Source organism: Dipodomys merriami, unplaced genomic scaffold (assembly GCF_024711535.1).
Source record: "Dipodomys merriami isolate MVZ:Mamm:240054 unplaced genomic scaffold, mDipMer1.0.p SCAF_7, whole genome shotgun sequence".
NCBI lineage: Eukaryota > Metazoa > Chordata > Mammalia > Rodentia > Heteromyidae > Dipodomys > Dipodomys merriami.
Window position 1 is genome coordinate 65,241,130 of NW_027206290.1, and position 16,939 is coordinate 65,258,068.

The 16,939-nt window shown below is 42.3% G+C and overlaps 2 protein-coding genes across 4 annotated transcripts in view; one reads left to right on the top strand and one right to left on the bottom strand.

Annotated features, from left to right (window-relative positions):
• The window catches only part of Mcm8 (minichromosome maintenance 8 homologous recombination repair factor), a 39,288-nt gene extending 35,300 nt beyond the window's left edge, over positions 1-3,988 (bottom strand). The window contains exons 1-3 of the mRNA XM_070006781.1: positions 3,824-3,988; positions 2,364-2,513; positions 2,046-2,126 (exon numbers count right to left, since the gene is read on the bottom strand). Coding sequence (XP_069862882.1) covers positions 2,046-2,126; positions 2,364-2,508 — 226 coding nt within the window. The 5' untranslated portion in view covers positions 2,509-2,513; positions 3,824-3,988. The remainder of the gene's footprint in view (positions 1-2,045; positions 2,127-2,363; positions 2,514-3,823) is intronic.
• A 120-nt stretch (positions 3,989-4,108) lies between these two features.
• Trmt6 (tRNA methyltransferase 6 non-catalytic subunit) lies at positions 4,109-15,118 on the top strand. Of its 3 annotated transcripts, XM_070006783.1 has the most exons (12): positions 4,109-4,400; positions 4,971-5,098; positions 7,405-7,514; positions 8,328-8,419; positions 8,516-8,599; positions 8,862-8,986; positions 9,931-10,289; positions 10,737-10,822; positions 11,961-12,063; positions 12,163-12,249; positions 12,594-12,656; positions 13,998-14,075. In XM_070006783.1, the coding sequence occupies exons 1-11, from the start codon at positions 4,279-4,281 to the stop codon at positions 12,612-12,614; spliced, it is 1,317 nt and encodes a 438-aa protein (XP_069862884.1). In that variant the 5' UTR covers positions 4,109-4,278; the 3' UTR covers positions 12,615-12,656; positions 13,998-14,075. The 3 variants fall into 3 exon arrangements, with proteins under 3 accessions (XP_069862884.1, XP_069862883.1, XP_069862885.1); XM_070006782.1 differs by lacking the exon at positions 12,594-12,656 and having other exon boundaries at positions 13,998-15,118; XM_070006784.1 differs by lacking the exons at positions 4,971-5,098; positions 12,594-12,656 and having other exon boundaries at positions 13,998-15,118.
• The last annotated feature ends 1,821 nt before the right edge of the window (positions 15,119-16,939 follow it).

Genomic DNA, 16,939 nt, shown 5'->3' on the forward strand with positions numbered 1-16,939 from the left:
CTGGGCGCTGTCCCTCAGCTCTTCAGCTCAAGGCTAGCACTCTACCACTTGAGACACAGCGCCACTTCTGGCTTTTTTTTTTCTGCTTATGTGGTGCTGAGGAATTGAACCCAGGGCCTCATGCATGCAAGGCAAGCGCTCTACCACTGAGCCACCTTCCCAGCCCCTGTATTGAGTATTAAGTTCTTAAGTACATACCAGTTCAAACAACATACAAGAAGCTTAATAATGAAAAATCATAATTAAGTCAAAGCTAGACACATGGTCTAAACTTTTACTGAAAGAATTAAGATATCATAGTCATTGCAAAATGAATTCTACTAGTCTAAATTGCCCCTCAAACCCTAAAGCTAGTTTTTTGTTTTGTTTTGTTGGTTGTAGAGCTGGAACTCTGGGCCTGGGCACTATCCCTGAGCTCTTCAGCTCAAAGCGAGTACTCTGCCACTTGAGCCACAGCACCACTCCCACTTTTCTGGTGAATTGGAAAGTCTCAAGAGACTTTCCTGCCTCAGCTGGCTTTGAACCATGATCCTCAGATCTCAGCCTCCTGAGTAGCTAGGATTACAAGCATGAGCCACTGGCAAATGGCCTAAAGTTACTTTTTTAACATCCTAATCTGTATTTTCAAAATGTCCTTTTACAGAAAAATTGTACAATGAAGTAGTTTGGAATTACAGCTAGGTCAAGCCAAACACCAGTCCAAAGATCATTCATAGTGTTTGAGCTAACTATTAGGGAAATAATGCAAATATTGGTGATTGATGTGTCCTAAAGCAACAAAAGATCATCTATTAAATACACCTGTTATTTAACAGAAAAAGACTCCCAATTCACAGAATACTGAGTGCCTAATATGGGATTCCGTGCACACACACAAACACACACACACACACACATACACACACACACACACACACACACCTAACAAAAATAAAACACATACCTCTTAAGAGACATAGACATAGACACTATGAGAGCATTCACCAAGCAGATATATGATATGGGCCAGTGGTGTTTTGGGTTTTTTTTTTTTGCCTGTCCTGGGGCTTGAACTCTGGGCTTGAGCACTGTCCCTCAGCTCTTCAGCTCAAGGCTAGAGCTCTAGTGGTAACTCGAGCCACAGCACCACTTCCGGCTTTTTCTGCTTATGTAGTACTAAGGAATCAAATCCAGGGCCTCATGCATACAAGGCAAGTACTCAACCCCTGAGCCACCTTCCCAGCCCCTGGACAATGCTCTTAAGTCCTTAACAGTGCTTCTATGTAAACCAGTGCTGGTTACTTGCTCTAGACCCCTAGTCTCTCATTGCTTCCTTCTATGTGATGACTGAAGTCTGCTCTCTATTATCATTAAGTTCTGCCAATTAAAGGTGCTCTAGAGTGGAGGGGGCAGGAAACGTGTAGAATTTATTCTCATTTTAATTCTTTTCAGCATCTCTGTAGCTGTAGTTCTAGCTTCTAGGTGCAAGCAATACCTGAGTCATTCCCTGTTACAACCACCTTCATTCCCCTCAGTGGTCTAGCCCACCTTTCAGGCACAGCTATGCTATGTTACACCTGTGAATTCCTAGACTTTGGTAACCTCAGAAATTCCTTTGTTCTCTCAATCATAAAGAGTTAACTTCAGGACTTTTTTTTTAAGTCTCAGACTTTTTTTTTAAGTCTCAGACTTTTTTTTTTTAAGTCTCAAACTCTGTACCTGCCCCTTTCACTCACTGGCTAGCACTCTACCAATGGAGCCATGCCTCCAACCCTAGGACTACTGATTCTTGAAGTTTCTGCCTTCTGGGAGGTTACCTAAAAGTTACCTTTCTTCTTCTCTATAAGTATATTAAATACCTTTTTTTGAAATACCTAGCATGGTTTCTGTTCTCCTGATGCAAAAAACAACAACAAAAAAAAAAACCTATGCTCTTTGATATGAACATGATTTGTTTGGAAGATTAAGGAATATAGTCAAATGAACTATAGTAACATAAGATGCAACATTCAAAGCTAAGTTGAGGAAATACAAAACGGATATTATTTTTTGCACTTTTAACCCACCTTCAGAGAAATAAAGCTTCCAGCCTTTATATGGTATGAACTGATCCAATGTTGACTGCCGTAAAGGCTGTGGAGTTTGCCCTGAAAAAAAATTAAGTTAATAAAATTAAATTATAAAAACATATTTTCCCCAATTTTTCTCCTTTCAACAAGCATCGTATATGAGATAAAGCATTTAAATTATTTCCCATAGGTATTTTGAGTATTAACTTTTAAATACTTGCTCAAGTGTGATATCAACTAGACTGCCTAGGCTGCTAGGAATGAATTACTACTTTCACGAAAGAAAATATATTAACCGTCATTGACCTCACCTACCAGAATGTTTTCCCACAGTTTTATTCAGATCAGGTCTGTGTTCTCTTTCTCTCCATTTTCCTGAAACATTCCCACCACCTCTTCCTTTTTTCCAGCTTTGAAATCGCCCTCGTCCAAATCCTCTGCCTCTATACCCTCCATTCATGTCTTCTGAAAGATATAAGGGGATGAGAGGGAACTTCATCAAAACTGTAGTGCTCTTAAATTTATTAATGTGAGCGTAGTGGCTCACATCTGTAATCCCAGGCACAGAGGAGGCAAAGATGGAGACCATCAGGATGAGTTAACATGACCGTAACTCAACAAACAAGTCAGCTATGTGAAAGGAGGACCTCAGTCAAGAGGCGAGCTTGCACCAGCCTCTTGGTCTTTGCACTAGCCTCTTTAGTCTTGCATCAAAAGTGCAAGACTCTATCTGAAAAAGAACAAAAGCAGAAAAATCTGGTAAAGCACAAAGTCCTGAGGTTCAAATCTCTGAATTGGGGGGGGGGGGGAAATCAATGTATGCCATGTTTGAGATTAGCATACGGGTTTGCAAAAGTTGTATACAACTGTATAATTCAAATTTTCTGCAGTTATTCCTTTAATTCTCATCTCTTTTTAAGACGTATCATAGATGTTCAAGTAAGCTTATTCTAAGTGTTGGTGGAATAAAAAAAATTTTAAGGTACTGCATTTGTACCAGTTTTCAAGGTTACCATGATACAGATTGACTGTAAGACAATTAACTCTATGATGACTTGTTTGTAGTGGCGAAATATACGGAGAATTGGCTTAACATAAACCTAACCTGTAAGACACTAGGGAAAAATTATCATAGCTCCTTACATAATCAGTCCTTCAGCGTCACATTCATTTTCTGTAAACCCAACACTATTCTCAAAAGGAATTATTTGAAAAAGAAAAGTCATGTAGGGTGGATATAAATCACTGATTCATACTGTGTAGTATTATTCGCCACATGAAAGTCTGTCTGAATCCTTAAACGAATTCATTCAGTTAGGAAATCATTAAAAGTTCACAATTAGGTAGGGACAGGACTCTTGTCTCGAGCATGACAGGCTCGAGGCCAGTGTGGACTACATAGCGAAACGCTACTTCACAAGCAAAACGAAAATGCAGATGAGTTGTCTTGTTGATAATCGAGTCACAGGTCTGTCTTCAGATTCCCAACCTGAGGCGTTGCACTGGCAACGCTAACCATGATGGGGACCCTGTTTGTAGGGAGACAGAACTGGAGGAGAGGGGCCCTCCGGAGGCCCGCCGGGCTTCCTTAAATAGCCTGCTTTGTCTGTGTCTCCTTAGCCTCCACTATTACTTGCATGGAAAAGAGGTCCCCAAGCTCTCCCAGTGGACGACCCGGGCGAGTTCTGGGGTACGCGCTAATCCGTAGCCCCGCACTCGGCCTCCCACCGGGGCGGGGGGGGGGGCGTCGCAGAGACGCCAGCGCCTCAGCTGACCCCAGGCAAGTCTGGCGGTTTTCCCAGCCGCGGCTCTCCGGAAGTCCCCGAGCAGGACCAGGTCCCTCCCGTAGCAACACTGCTGGACGCTTCGGTCTTTCCCCCTCGCGGCCCAGACCGGTGCTCGGGAGCGCAGAGAACCCAAACAAGCTCAGCCACCGTCAAGTTTCCCTCTCAATTCTTTTTGGGCGCTTCTGTGACGCAACTTCCGCTCCCGGAAGCAGGGCAGGTAGGCGGGAAGATGAGGATTGTAGCCAATCAGGAAATCCAGCGGAGGCTCCCGGAAGCGACCTGGACCGGGAAAGCGGAAGCGGCGCGTAGCACGTGGGGGCGGTGCTGGACCGAGGCATCCCAACCCTTCCCGGCTGTGGAAACTGAGGCCGGCGCCCGCCACAGTGAAATAATAATAACAAGGTGTGTGAATCGGGAGGGACACCGTGAAGCACGAAGACCGAATGAACATCATGGAGGGCTCTGGGGAGCCCCCGCATTCCGGGGACCACTGCATCCACGATGGCGACTTCGTGGTGCTGAAACGGGAAGATGTGTTCAAAGCAGTGCAGGTCCAGCGGAGAAAGTAAGCCCGGTTGTTGGTCTTGGGGCTCACTCATCCTATCCTCCAGATGCTCTCTCCCTCTAGGTTTTCTTCCAGCCCCCCTGCGGGGCGGGGGGGGGGCTGGGAGGGGGGGTTGAAGGTGCTGTTCTTGGCTCCTGAAATCTCCTTTGCCCTTACTACCCACTTCACTCTAGTTCCTCTGTAGGTGTACAGTCACAGAAGCACAGAAATCACACTGACCATCCGTTGTGGAGCATACTTTTGTTGTTGGGTTTTTTGTTTTGTTTTGTTTTGTTTTGTTTTTTTGCCAGAACAGGGGCTTGAACTCAGGGCCTGAGCACTGTCTCTGAGCCTCTCTGTGCTCAAGGCAGCGCTCTACCACTTGAGCCACAGCACCACTTCCGGCCTTTTCTGTTTCTGTGGTACTGAGGAATCGAACCCTGGGCTTCATGAATGCTAGGCAAGCACTACCACTAAGCCACATTCCCAGTCCTGGAGAATACTTTTGAACCAAAATAGAATTAATGAGTCATTTCTATACTGGATGCAAAAAAAGTAAAGTTAATCGATTGTTTTTTCCTCCCCCCTCAGAAAAGTAACTTTTGAAAAACAGTGGTTCTACCTAGATAACGTCATTGGTCATAGCTATGGATCTACTTTTGAAGTGACCAGTGGAGGAAGTCTTCAGCCCAAGAAGAGGAAGGAAGAGCCCGCTTCAGGTGCATAAAATAGATGTTCTTCATCTAGGGAGAGACCTCTAGTTAATTCCAAACTCTTAGCCCAAACTAACCCCTTCACCCCCCACCTCCCCCCCCCCAAAAAAAATCCAAGCTTGTAATCTAAGAACTATAGTTTAGTGGAACAAGACAAATACTTTGTTGGTGAAATACCTTGGAGTCCACATTGAATTGACTCCTCGACCTTGAGGCCTCTTAAGCAGAGGCCTTGAGTCTGTTTTCTTGTGAGATCATGTGCTGGCTCTTTCATTGCTCAGAAGTTAGAGTTGTTAGCAGATAGTGAAGCAGATAAGAGGGCTGGCTTTGAATCCAACTGTCCCCGTATTGGTGCCTGCTTCCTCACCTGCCCTAGAATCTAGGGTTAGGCCAATGATTAGAGTTTTGCAGTTTTTATTTATTTGTCTATAAGATTAAGCCATTAAAGATACTTAACTCTTGGGTTCCAGTGATATGACTTATAGGAAGATCTTGACAGTATCTCTGGTAAGGGTCCTGTAGCTTTATTACTAATTACTAACTAAAAGTAAATATTTAAATATTCTAACAAAAATATTTAAATTACTACTAATCAGATGCCTAAAATACAATTTTGAGCTAAACTAATTAGATACTTTTAAATTAATATTCACCACATTTGGGGGGTGTGTGTGTGTGTGTGTGTGTGTGTGTGTGTGTGTGTGTGTGTGTGTGTGTGTGTGTGTGTGTGTGTGTGTGTGTGTGTGTGTGTGTGTGTGCGCGTGCGTGCGTGCGTGCGTGTGTGTGTGCGTGTGTGTATCAGGCATGTGTGTGTGTGTATGTATCTTCAGGCATGCTTGTACCAAGGCTTGAACTCGGCCTTGTGTTCTCAATCAGCTTATTTTTCATAACAGCAGTCTGTCATCTTGCTGGTTAATTGTAGATAGAATCTTAAGGACTTTTCTGCCTGGGCTGGCTTTGAACCTCAGTCCTCTAGATCTCAGTCTTCTGAGTAGCTAGGATTATAGGTGTGAGCCACTGGCTTCTGACTTCCATGGTTTTATTAAATAACAATAAGTGCTAGGTACAATTAGTCACTGTGCTAATGACAGTCCCTAAAACAGACTGTCTTATACAATGTACTTACAAGTGGAGAGCTGGGATGGTTGTAGACATCTGTATGCCCATTATGCTAGAAGGCTGAAACAGGATGATCCTGGGTTCAAGGCCAGCTTTTGGGCTAAGGTGAAACCTGTCTAAATGTACTTTCCAGTGCAAATACTATTTTAAACAGTCAAAATAATCAAATAGGCAAGCAACAGAATTTCTCATGGAGATACATGCTGTAAAGATAATAAGGCCACGGGGCTGGGAAAGTGGCTCAGTGGTAGAGTGCTTGCCTTGCATTCATGAGGCCCTGGGTTCCATTCCTCAGCACCACATAAAGCAGAAAAAGCCAGAAGTGGTGCTGTGGCTCAAGTGGTAGAGTACTAGCCTTGAACTGAAGAGCTCAGGGATAGCACCCAAGGCCCAGAGGTCAGTCCTCACAACTGACATAAATAAATAAATAAATAAATAAATAAATAAATAAATAAATAAATAAGCCAGGAGCATGTAGTGGAGACTGATTGGGAGAGGTGAGCCTTGGCTGAAATAATGCACTGAGCCCTCAGTAAAACACTCAGATCTCATAGGAGACATCTAGGCAGAGGGGCAGCAGTTCCAAAATCTTCTGAGGGACCTTAGTTGGATGGATTCATGAGCAGAAAGAATGATAGTTTAGAGGAAGCTTAAGGGAAGTCTGATTTGGCAAGAAAAGGCAAGCTAGAGGGCCGGATCTTTGAAATGTATTCTCATGGCTATGGGAAGCCACTTCATGATTTTAAACTCTCAAATAAAATAGGTGACCTAATTAATGAGTACTGAGGTATCCATGTGTATAAAGCAAAGGAGGGGGGCTGGGAAGGTGGCTTAGTGGTAGAGCACTTGCCTTGCATGCCTGAGGCCCTGGATTCGATTCTTCAGCACCACATAAGCAAAAAGAAAAAAAAGCCAGAAGTGGCGCTGTGGCTCAAGTGGTAGAGCGCTAGCCTTGAGCTGAACTGAGGGACAGCGCCCAGGCCCAGAGTTCAGGCCCCACAACTGGACACCCCCCCCCCAGAAAAAAAAAAAAAAAAAAGCAAAGGAGGGAGGGGAAGAGTGGGAACAGGAAGGTAAGAGGATCACAGACTACACCAGGGATAGAGTACCTAAGCTTGATTGGCTTTATGTGGAAAAGTCAGATTGTAATATAATTCAGATCATAAATATCATGGAGTAATTTCTTTCCTTAGATACTAAAGAAGCTGGCACCGATAATCGAAATATAATTGATGATGGAAAATCTCAGAAACTTACCCAAGATGACATAAAAGCTTTAAAAGACCAGGGCATTAAAGGAGAGGTAATAACACATACAAAAAAAAAAAACCTTTTTATTTTTTCTGTATTTGACACCTAAGAGATTGTTTGGATTTTAACATAGGCTTTACCTGGGGTAAAAGAGAAAGAGTAATAATGGTGATATACTTTTGTTAGAAATAGGTTGAAATTTGCACGCATCTACGTATATTGAGGTTTTTGTTATTTATGCAGGAATAGAAGTGAAGTACATTGCTGATTGTATTAGGAATAGAAAATATATCTTACACAGTGGTCCCTCACCTACTGCAGGAATTACATTGTAGAGATTCCCCATAATAAGTGAAAATCTGCAAAGTATCAGCATTACATAGTCATTCCTCACTATATCATAGCTCATTTATTGCTTCTTCCTGGGTTTTCACCAATCATGAGGCTCTCTAGAGTGTAACTCCTGTGGTAGGTGAGGAATAACTATTAATGTATTTTTTTTTAAACTCGCAGTATAGTGAAGCCTAAATAAGTGAGCCACAATATAGTGAGTGACAACTGTATTGGAATTAACATCATTCACTTTTAGTAATGTTTCAGCCAGATAAGGAATCAAAGTTTCCTTATCTCTCTTCTTCCTTTATTGTCTGTCTTTTCTTTATCTTAGTTTAAGTAGAGCTGTAAAGTACATGTACTTTATTACAAATTCGACATAGAGCATAGAAATACAGATTTCATCCATTTGGACTTCTGTGAAGAGGCTCTGGACAACCAAACCTTTGATTATATTTTACCGTAAGAAACATTTGAAGTTATTTGCACTATGAAAGTAGAGGTTCAGAAAAATCTGCTTCTTTTCTTATAGGAAATAGTTCAGCAGCTAATTGAAAATAGTACAACATTCCGAGACAAGACAGAATTTGCTCAAGATAAATATATAAAAAAGAAGAAAAAGAAGTAAGTAGCATTGGTTGAAGTTATTAGACTCTATTCATGTTTCCGAAATACATATTACCCTTTTTTTTTTCAACTTGATGTTTTTCATTCTTCCAGATACGAAGCCATCATTACTATCTTGAAGCCATCTACCCGTATTCTTTCAATTATGTATTATGCAAGAGAGCCTGGAAAAATTAAGTACGCTTTGTTTCCTTTCAAAAGTATAATTGGGGGAAAAATATATCTTTAAGAAAGTCATGATTTTAAGTAAAATGAAAAACTTGCTCATCTGCATAAAGTGTCTTCCTACCTCAAAAATTGTAAGTCCTTTTACTGTCACCTCGAAAGCAATCAATAATTTTATCAACACAATTTTGTTAAACAAAACTTGAAAAATAATTATTAAAATTTCAGACTGTTTTTTAGCTAAAAATGAATGAGTCATCCTTTTTTTCCTTAGCCACATGAGATATGATACACTAGCCCAGATGTTGACATTGGGAAATATCCGTGCTGGCAATAAAATGATTGTCATGGAAACATGTTCTGGCTTAGTGCTGGGTGCAATGATGGAACGAATGGGAGGTAAGATTTAACACTTTCACATTAAGTAAAGCCCTACCCTGATGGGAGTAGATACAAAGCTAGATGAGTGGCCAGTGGCTCATGCCTGTAATCCTAGCCATTCAGGAGGCTGAGATTTGAGGATCACGGTGGAAGCCAGCCCAGGCAGGAAAGTCCATGAGACTCTTTTATCTCCAGTAAACTACTCAGAAAAGGCCAGAAATGGTGCTGTGGTTCAAGTGGTAGAGTGCTAGCCTTGAGTACACAGAGGCTTAGCCCACAGAGGGACAAGTACCCGGGCCTGCCCTGAGTTCAAGCCCCAGGACCAGCAAAAAAAAATTTTTTAAAGCCGCTTGAATACTTCATGGTTAATGAAGTGATATATGGATGGCCCTTTTTAGCTCCAGAGCTTCCCATGTGGTCTGTATCTTGAGCAGGCTATGGTGGTGCCCATGGTGGTTATTGTCCTTTTCCGCTTCAGGTGGTAGTTCTGGAACCTGTGGCTTGCTAGGCTAACCTTTGGGAAATTGATTTCAATACTTAACTTTGATAAGAGATCACATTTTACTATCCTTCATTGAAAGATTTGACTGGGGAGATTAAGGATGTGCTTTATCCGGGAATATAGCCTAGCTTGGTTTGCTCTTTCTGATGCTGTGGAAGGCTCATAACTACCTTATTTGAGAAATGAGTAGGAGAAAGTGACAAAGTCATGGACCATCCAGATTTTCATATACATTAAGGTTTTAAGACTTCCTGTTCATTTGTTTTGGAATTGTGCTATCCCTATAGGGTCGACTCCAAACAGACCTGCAGAGTTGCTGTATCATTCTTTAGTCTGTAAACTTGAGTAGGAAGATGGTCAGTGTTACAACCATATTACTACCTGGAAGAGACTGTGTGTTTTCTTAGTCTAGAGTTGACTCCACTCCACCGTGCACATGTTTTGTTTTTAATCTGTTCAGGTTTTGGCTCCATTATTCAGTTGTACCCTGGAGATGGACCTGTTCGTGTAGCAACAACATGTTTTGGATTTCCCAAATCTTTCTTCAGTGGTCTTTATGAATTCCCCCTCAACAAAGTGGAAAGTCTTCTAAATGGAACGTTTTCTGCTGAGATGTTATCTTCTGAACCAAAAGACAGTGCTCCACTTGAAGAAAGCAATGGGGCAGTTGAGGAGAAGCAGGCTTCTGAGCAGGATAATGATGACAGCATGGCAGAGGCCCCAGAGAGCAATAACCCAGAAGAGCCAGAAGTAATGGAAATAGTTTCCCAAGATCCACAACACAAGGAGCCAAAAGAGAAAGGAAGCAAAAAAGACTATGTAAGCATACCAAGTCACTATTCTCAAAATATGATTGGGGTCTCAGTTAACTTCACTGAAGTAGTGAGGTTTAGTTTAGCTTTGGAATATCTAAGAAGATAAATGTCAAAAAGAGCAGAGTGGAGCCAGTGCACAGGGTACAACTTAACCTTTGGGATGGAGCTCTAAGATGTACTGAATTGTTTTTTAATGTATGTTTTCTTGGGTATTTCAATCTTCTTTAGAAGTAGCCTCCTCTTAGGAGAGGAACAGAAAGGCACAGTGCCTATGTGCATCTGATCATACAAAATAATATTTATCAAAATGAACTCCAGGAAATGAAAAGAAGAAAAAAAGTAGCTTTAGCCTTCAGTTGATAAACATTGTTGAAATGTTTTGATGGGACACAGTGTTTTGGAAGACCTGGCTGAATGACCTCAGTACATTGGTTTCTTATTTTTCTTGAAGATGCAGGAAAAGCAAAGAAGACAAGAAGAGCAGAGAAAAAGACATTTAGAAGCAGCTGCTATGCTGAGGGAAAGAAATGCAGATGGGTACGTTGATGAAAATTGAACATAGGGTACTTGATGTTGGTGGGCTACATTTCACAAAGATCAACATTCTCTTCTGCTTGTCTCCTCTGATACTGTTGGGAACTGAGATGAGAACAGTGTCTTGCATTTTGAAAGAAAAGAGGCTGGGTCTGGCAGAGGTGGGAAATGGTGATAGTTCAAGAGTTGCAGAAGAAGCCGGGTGCTGGTGGTGCATGTCTATAATCCTAGCTACTCAGGAACTGAGATCTGAGGATCACAGTTCAAAGCCAGCCCAGGCAAGAAAGTCCATGAAACTCCTCTCCAATTAACAACCAGAAAATTGGCTGTGACACTGTGATGCAGAGTGGTAGAGCACTCGTCTGGCAGCACTCAGGCCCTGAATCCAAGCCCCACAAAAGTCTCAGTGGAAACCTAAGTGCACTTCAGTGAGAGTAGCTCACTGGGGGGGGGGGGGGGGGGGGGGGGGTGCGACGGGACGACTGAGTCCCACTAGGGGGAGGATGGGACACTCAGATCTCTGTGGCACTGGCTGATGCCCTGAGCTAATATAAACCCCTCTCAAGGAGAGATACACTTAGTCTGCAACACTAGCATAGACGCTACTGGCTTTGTTTCCAAATTATTGTAAAATAAAATAAAAACAAGACTGTCGCTGTGTGTTAACAGTTGCCAAGCACTGGGAAAGCTTGCAGCCTGGTTTTGTGTTTCATAGAAATAAATAACTTGAGTTCTTTCTCAGTTTTTAATTTCTAGAATGCTGTATTTAAACTTTATAAACCATGTAAGTAAGTAGATGATCATTTTAGATGCATTTTTACTTTATTTTTATTTATATATTATTTTGTCAGTCATGAGGCTTGAACTCTGGGCATGGGCACTGTCTGTCAACTCTTCAGCTCAATGCCTAATAGTGCTGGACCACTTAAGCCACAGCACAGTTTTCTGGTGGTTTATTAGAGATTAGCGTCTCCTGGACTTTCTTGCCTGGACTGGCTTTGAACTTCGATCCTCAGATCTCAGTTCCTGAGTAGCTAGGATTACAGGCGTGATCCCCTGGCCTCCTGCTTTGAATGCATTTTAAAACTTAAGACATTCTTTGTGAGACAGGAGACATAATTGTGGAACGTTTTCTTCGCAGCTTGATTGTGGCCAGTCGTTTCCATCCCACTCCTCTGCTGCTGTCTCTGCTGGACTTTGTGGCCCCTTCAAGGCCATTCGTGGTCTATTGCCAGTATAAAGAGGTAATACTGGGATAAGATGGACAGCAGTTCTTACACTTTAATTACGTGTACCAAACTGCACCCCGGAAGTATTAACAAAATTCTGTTTTTTGTCTTCAGCCTTTGTTGGAATGCTACACAAAACTCCGGGAAAGAGGAGGGGTCATCAACCTCCGGCTGTCTGAGACTTGGCTCAGGAATTATCAGGTGCGTGTTCTTACCATCAGACTGTGGACCTGCTGTCTCCTTGTAGTAGTACGGGAGGTTGTCAAATAGATCTGTCTGTTTCTCATGATAATGGTAAAGTCTCCTGCCTGCATGTAACTCGGAGAACGTGCCCCTTACTTTTTTTTCCCCTGATCCTTTTCTCTTCATGTCAGGGAGTATTATTTTGTAGCTCTTATAACATAGACATTCAAAGAGAAAACAGTACGGTTCACATTTCCCCAAGACCTTGATATTTCTGTGGAGAGGGTAACTGACAAGGATGAAGTCTCAAATGGACAAGAAAGTACCCTCCATGCTAGGTGACTACTGTGATGTCTTCACAGCCAATGTTTGGGATATCTTGATGGGCCGTGTCAGTTCAGATCTTCTGGAAGTCATATATTCAGGTGCATTTCTTTTTCTCTTTCCTTGCCCTCTGTTTTGTTTTATTTTCTTTTTAGATTCTGGGTATCAAACCCAAGGCCTTGCACGTGCCAGGCCAGTTCACTACCACTAAACTACAGCCCCACTCACACATACATCAGGATGGAACTCAAAAGTGTAAGAGCTTTATTGGGAGAAATGCCTTTGAAAGGCAGACAGGCTTAGCTGCTGTAGTTGATACCTGAGAAGGAGGCGCTAAAGGAATGGGGAGAAGCGGCTATAGTGCTGTTCTGAGAAAGTTAGGCCAGGTTAGTAGGTCAATAGGAGCAAGAGTGCCTCTTAAAGGGGTTCTGGATTGGGCAGAAATGATCCAGAGGAAGAAAAATGTGTTCAGTTACCATTGGGAACAGCTGATGGCTGAATGCTGCAGCAGTATCCAAAGGCTTTCTGTCACCCAAGCCTCATAGCCAGTCCTTTCATGAAGGGAGAGCAGAGAAGTCCCTCCCGTGCCCAGAGCAGTCCTGCTACTTGGCATCTTCTCTTTGATACTGTGATTGGAGGCTGTTGAGCCCTGAGTACTCTACCCTTCATGGATCATCTTAGTTAAGGTAATAGGGGGGAAGAATTCTTATCAGAGTTGAGCCAATCAAAGGGAAGGGAGGCTCTGAGTGTTCATCATCCAGTTGCCACTTCTTCATGGACCTAAGCTTTGGCATTGGCCATGAAGCTTCCTGGAGCCAAGAGGAAGAAGCAGGTCATGCAGACTATTTGCTCACTCTCCACAGACTTGGGAGAAAGAAATACCAGTTTTATTATTTTTGTTTTGTTTTGTTTTTGTTCCAGTCCTGGGGCTTGAACTCAAGGCCTGGGCGCCATCCCTAAGTTTTTGTGTTCACTCCACCACTTTAGCCACAGCTCCACTTCCATAATTGGAAATAAGAATGTCATGGACTTTCCTACCTGGGCTAGCCTCAAGCCTTGATTTCAGGTGTGAGCCACCAGCACCTAACTTAATTAGTTTTATTTTTCTCATACCACTTAGCACTCTCCTATGAAGGAAGGAATGAGCTACTACTTAAGAGTCATCCAGTTAAATCTTCAAGAGAATCTGCCATTTAAATCCTGATTTTGGGGCTGGGAAGGTGGCTCAGTGGTAGAGTGCTTGCCTTGCATGCATGAGGCCTTGGGTTCAATTCCTCAGAACCACATAAGCAGAAAAGGCCAGAAGTGGTGCTAGCTCAAGTGATAGAGTGCTAGCCTTGAGCTGAAGAGCTGAAGTTTCCAGACCCAGAGTCCAGGCTCCACAACCAACAACAACAAAAAAAATCTTTATTTTGAAACTTACGTTTTTCTGTTATGATTAGGTACTGCCAGATCGAAGTCATCCCAAACTGCTGATGAGTGGAGGTGGTGGTTACCTTCTGTCAGGCTTCACCGTTGTCTTGGATAACCTTAGAGCAGACACCAACCTCAAGTCCAGTATGGGTGCTTTAGAATCTCCCAAGACTGAGGAGCCAGCACCCAAAAAACAGAAATGCACTGAGTCTGGCTCTTAACTCATCAAGGATGGTTTTGATTTTTGTCTTCAGGCATTCTGAAGTTGATAAACTTTAAATGCCATTGCTAATTGTTTCTTCATGCCCTAAGAATACGAATGTCTGTGTCCATATCTTCCTGGGAAGGAGAGAAGCCTTTTGTCACATTTCTGACACAGATGGGTTCAGACTGTCAAAACTGCAACTCAAGTATGCATTCATGGATTGATTCAATACTTGTGTTTATTTAATAAAAATCCTCAGACTACTTTCAAATGCTCTGCAAATACCTTGAGAATTTCAGCATCCTTGAAAAGATGTACAAGACTTTGTTTCTTTTTTAAGCTAATTGGAATATCTCAGTAGAGCTAAAACATGGTGAGTACTGAAAGGAAGAAATTGTGGATAAAATGTCCTGTTCATCCTCTTCTCTTCCAGCCTAAGCAATATGGATGTGTGAGTATATGAGGTTGCCATGCACCCTCAGTGAAATAAGTTTTTTTTTAAATGTTAGGTTTTATTACTTTAATAGCTGACAACCTGGGGAGGTCCAAGGATTTATTTTATTGCTTTGAGGGAGTGGGTGCAGAAAGGTTTCATAGGTACTATATTTGCATTAATTTGCCAATTCTCTTATCCTTTTTTCCAAATAAAGTGACTAGTACACGTGTGTGTGTGTGTGTGTACTGATGTTGGTATACACACGCATGTATTTTGTATGTATGCACAAAGACAGAATGTACTGCCTATTGAACTACAGTGAAGTTTTGTGCAAGACTTAAGACAGGTCTCATTGCATTGGTATCACTCCCTGTCAAGTGTTTGTTAAAGTGCCTTTTTCTGGTGATTAATACTGGTCTAAAGAGCTCTGCCATGATTCAGTAATTAGCCTTATTATAAGCTCTGAAAAACCATGATCAAATGATTTGGCCATCTGTTATAGCAAATAAAAAATATTAAGAGTAAGCCACGGCTCCCATGCACTTGATTTTTGCCTGTGTATGTCTGTCTATCTGTGTCATGCCAGCCAGTAGTTGGGTTTGAAATCAGGGCCTGGGCTCTGTCCCTTAGCTTTTTCACTCAAAGATGATGTTCTACCACTTGAACCACAGCTCCACTTCTGGCTTCCTAGTTTATTGTAGATGATAGTATCATGGACTTCCCTGCTTGGGCTACCTCCAAGTCTTGATCCTTAGATCTCAGCCTCCTGAGTAGTGGTTGATTACGGGCAGCAATCAGCAGCACTTGGCTTTCTCATGCATTTGATACCTGTGTCTTGCCCACTAGAGCATGTCCACTATGTGTATTATTCCTGTCACAGAGAAGACCTGTATTGCCCAGAGAGGAGCATATCAGGAAAAAAGAAACTTCTTTTTTTTTTTTTCCAATAGCATCCGCCACTCTAATGGCTGTGGGTTTACCAACAAGTACAATTTTTTTTTTTCTGAAAACAATTGCTGTTCAAGAATAAAAGTTCCCTACGACTGATTAATGACTTAGTAATGCTGCCTGGATTGGTTTTCAGTCTAATGTGACACATGACATGGTATGTGGTAGAGGACATCTTGATGGCTGCCTCACTGAACATGTAGCAGATTGACCACCTGAAGTAGCCAGGCAAGTTCATGAAGGAAGTCACAGACTACATAGGTGAGATTCAGTCAGCACTAATTGTTTTCCCCAGGTTACTAGTGAAACCATCTACTAGGGACTCATCCTGTTTCCACGCCCCATTACCTAAATCTTGGATCTGTGCTGACAGATTTGTGGATTGAGCTCTTCTATGCCCATGAACCTCTCTTAGGAGATAATTTGTGAACTCTAGTACCACAAGCAAAAGTTAACCTGTCTTTTTTTCCCCTTTTTGTCCCACTTCCCTGGTGTTTCTTTTTCCCATAGGTCTAAGTTAGAGCAGAGGATACACTTCTGTTAAGCTTCCAGATGATAGCAGTGCTAGTGCTGCTGGTCTGGGAGCCAGCCAGAACTATTACTATGCTTCTGCATCATGGGTAGAGCGAAATAAGAATATCTAAATCTTCTGTGTAAGTGGGCATCACACTAGGACCAAACAAGATGTTGACCATTCCGCAGGCCTTTTTTCAGTCCTGGCTGCCTACTCTCGGGCACATGATTTTTTTTTTCCTATATTGCCCAGTAATCTTGAACTCCTAAACCCTAATAATGTGCCCCACTAATAATGACAATTGGCTGTATTTCCATTTTAGGCAATTTTTTTCCCCCAGTATATGAGGATAGAACTAGAACCTCATGCATGCTTGGTAATAACATTGAGCTAAACCTCCAGCACTCCAATTGTTAGGATTTTTAAAAACAACATTTTGGGGGGTGGGGAGGAAGGTGTCGGTAGTAGGGCTTAAACCCAGCCTGGGTGCTGGCCCTAGGTTCTTCAGCTCAAAGATAACACTCTACCACTTTGAGCCACAGTGCCACTTCCAGTTTTCTGGTGGTTAATTGTAGATGAGTCTCACAGACTTTTCCTGCCCAGGCTGGCTTTGAACTGCGATCCTCAGATCTCAGCCTCCTGAGTAGCTAGGATTTACAGGCATGAGCCACCGGCACCTGGCATGATAATTTTTTTAAACAAGTTAGTCAAATCTATCTAGTCTCAGCCTAGGAAAAGCAGTATTTTTTTTTCCTAATCTCTATTTCTTTAACATTCTGCTACTTCAAAAAGTTGCTTTTTTTTTTTTTCTATTATGCATCCAAAGTCCAGCAAACCCCAGTGCCCAAATTTACTCTTAAGAGTAGCC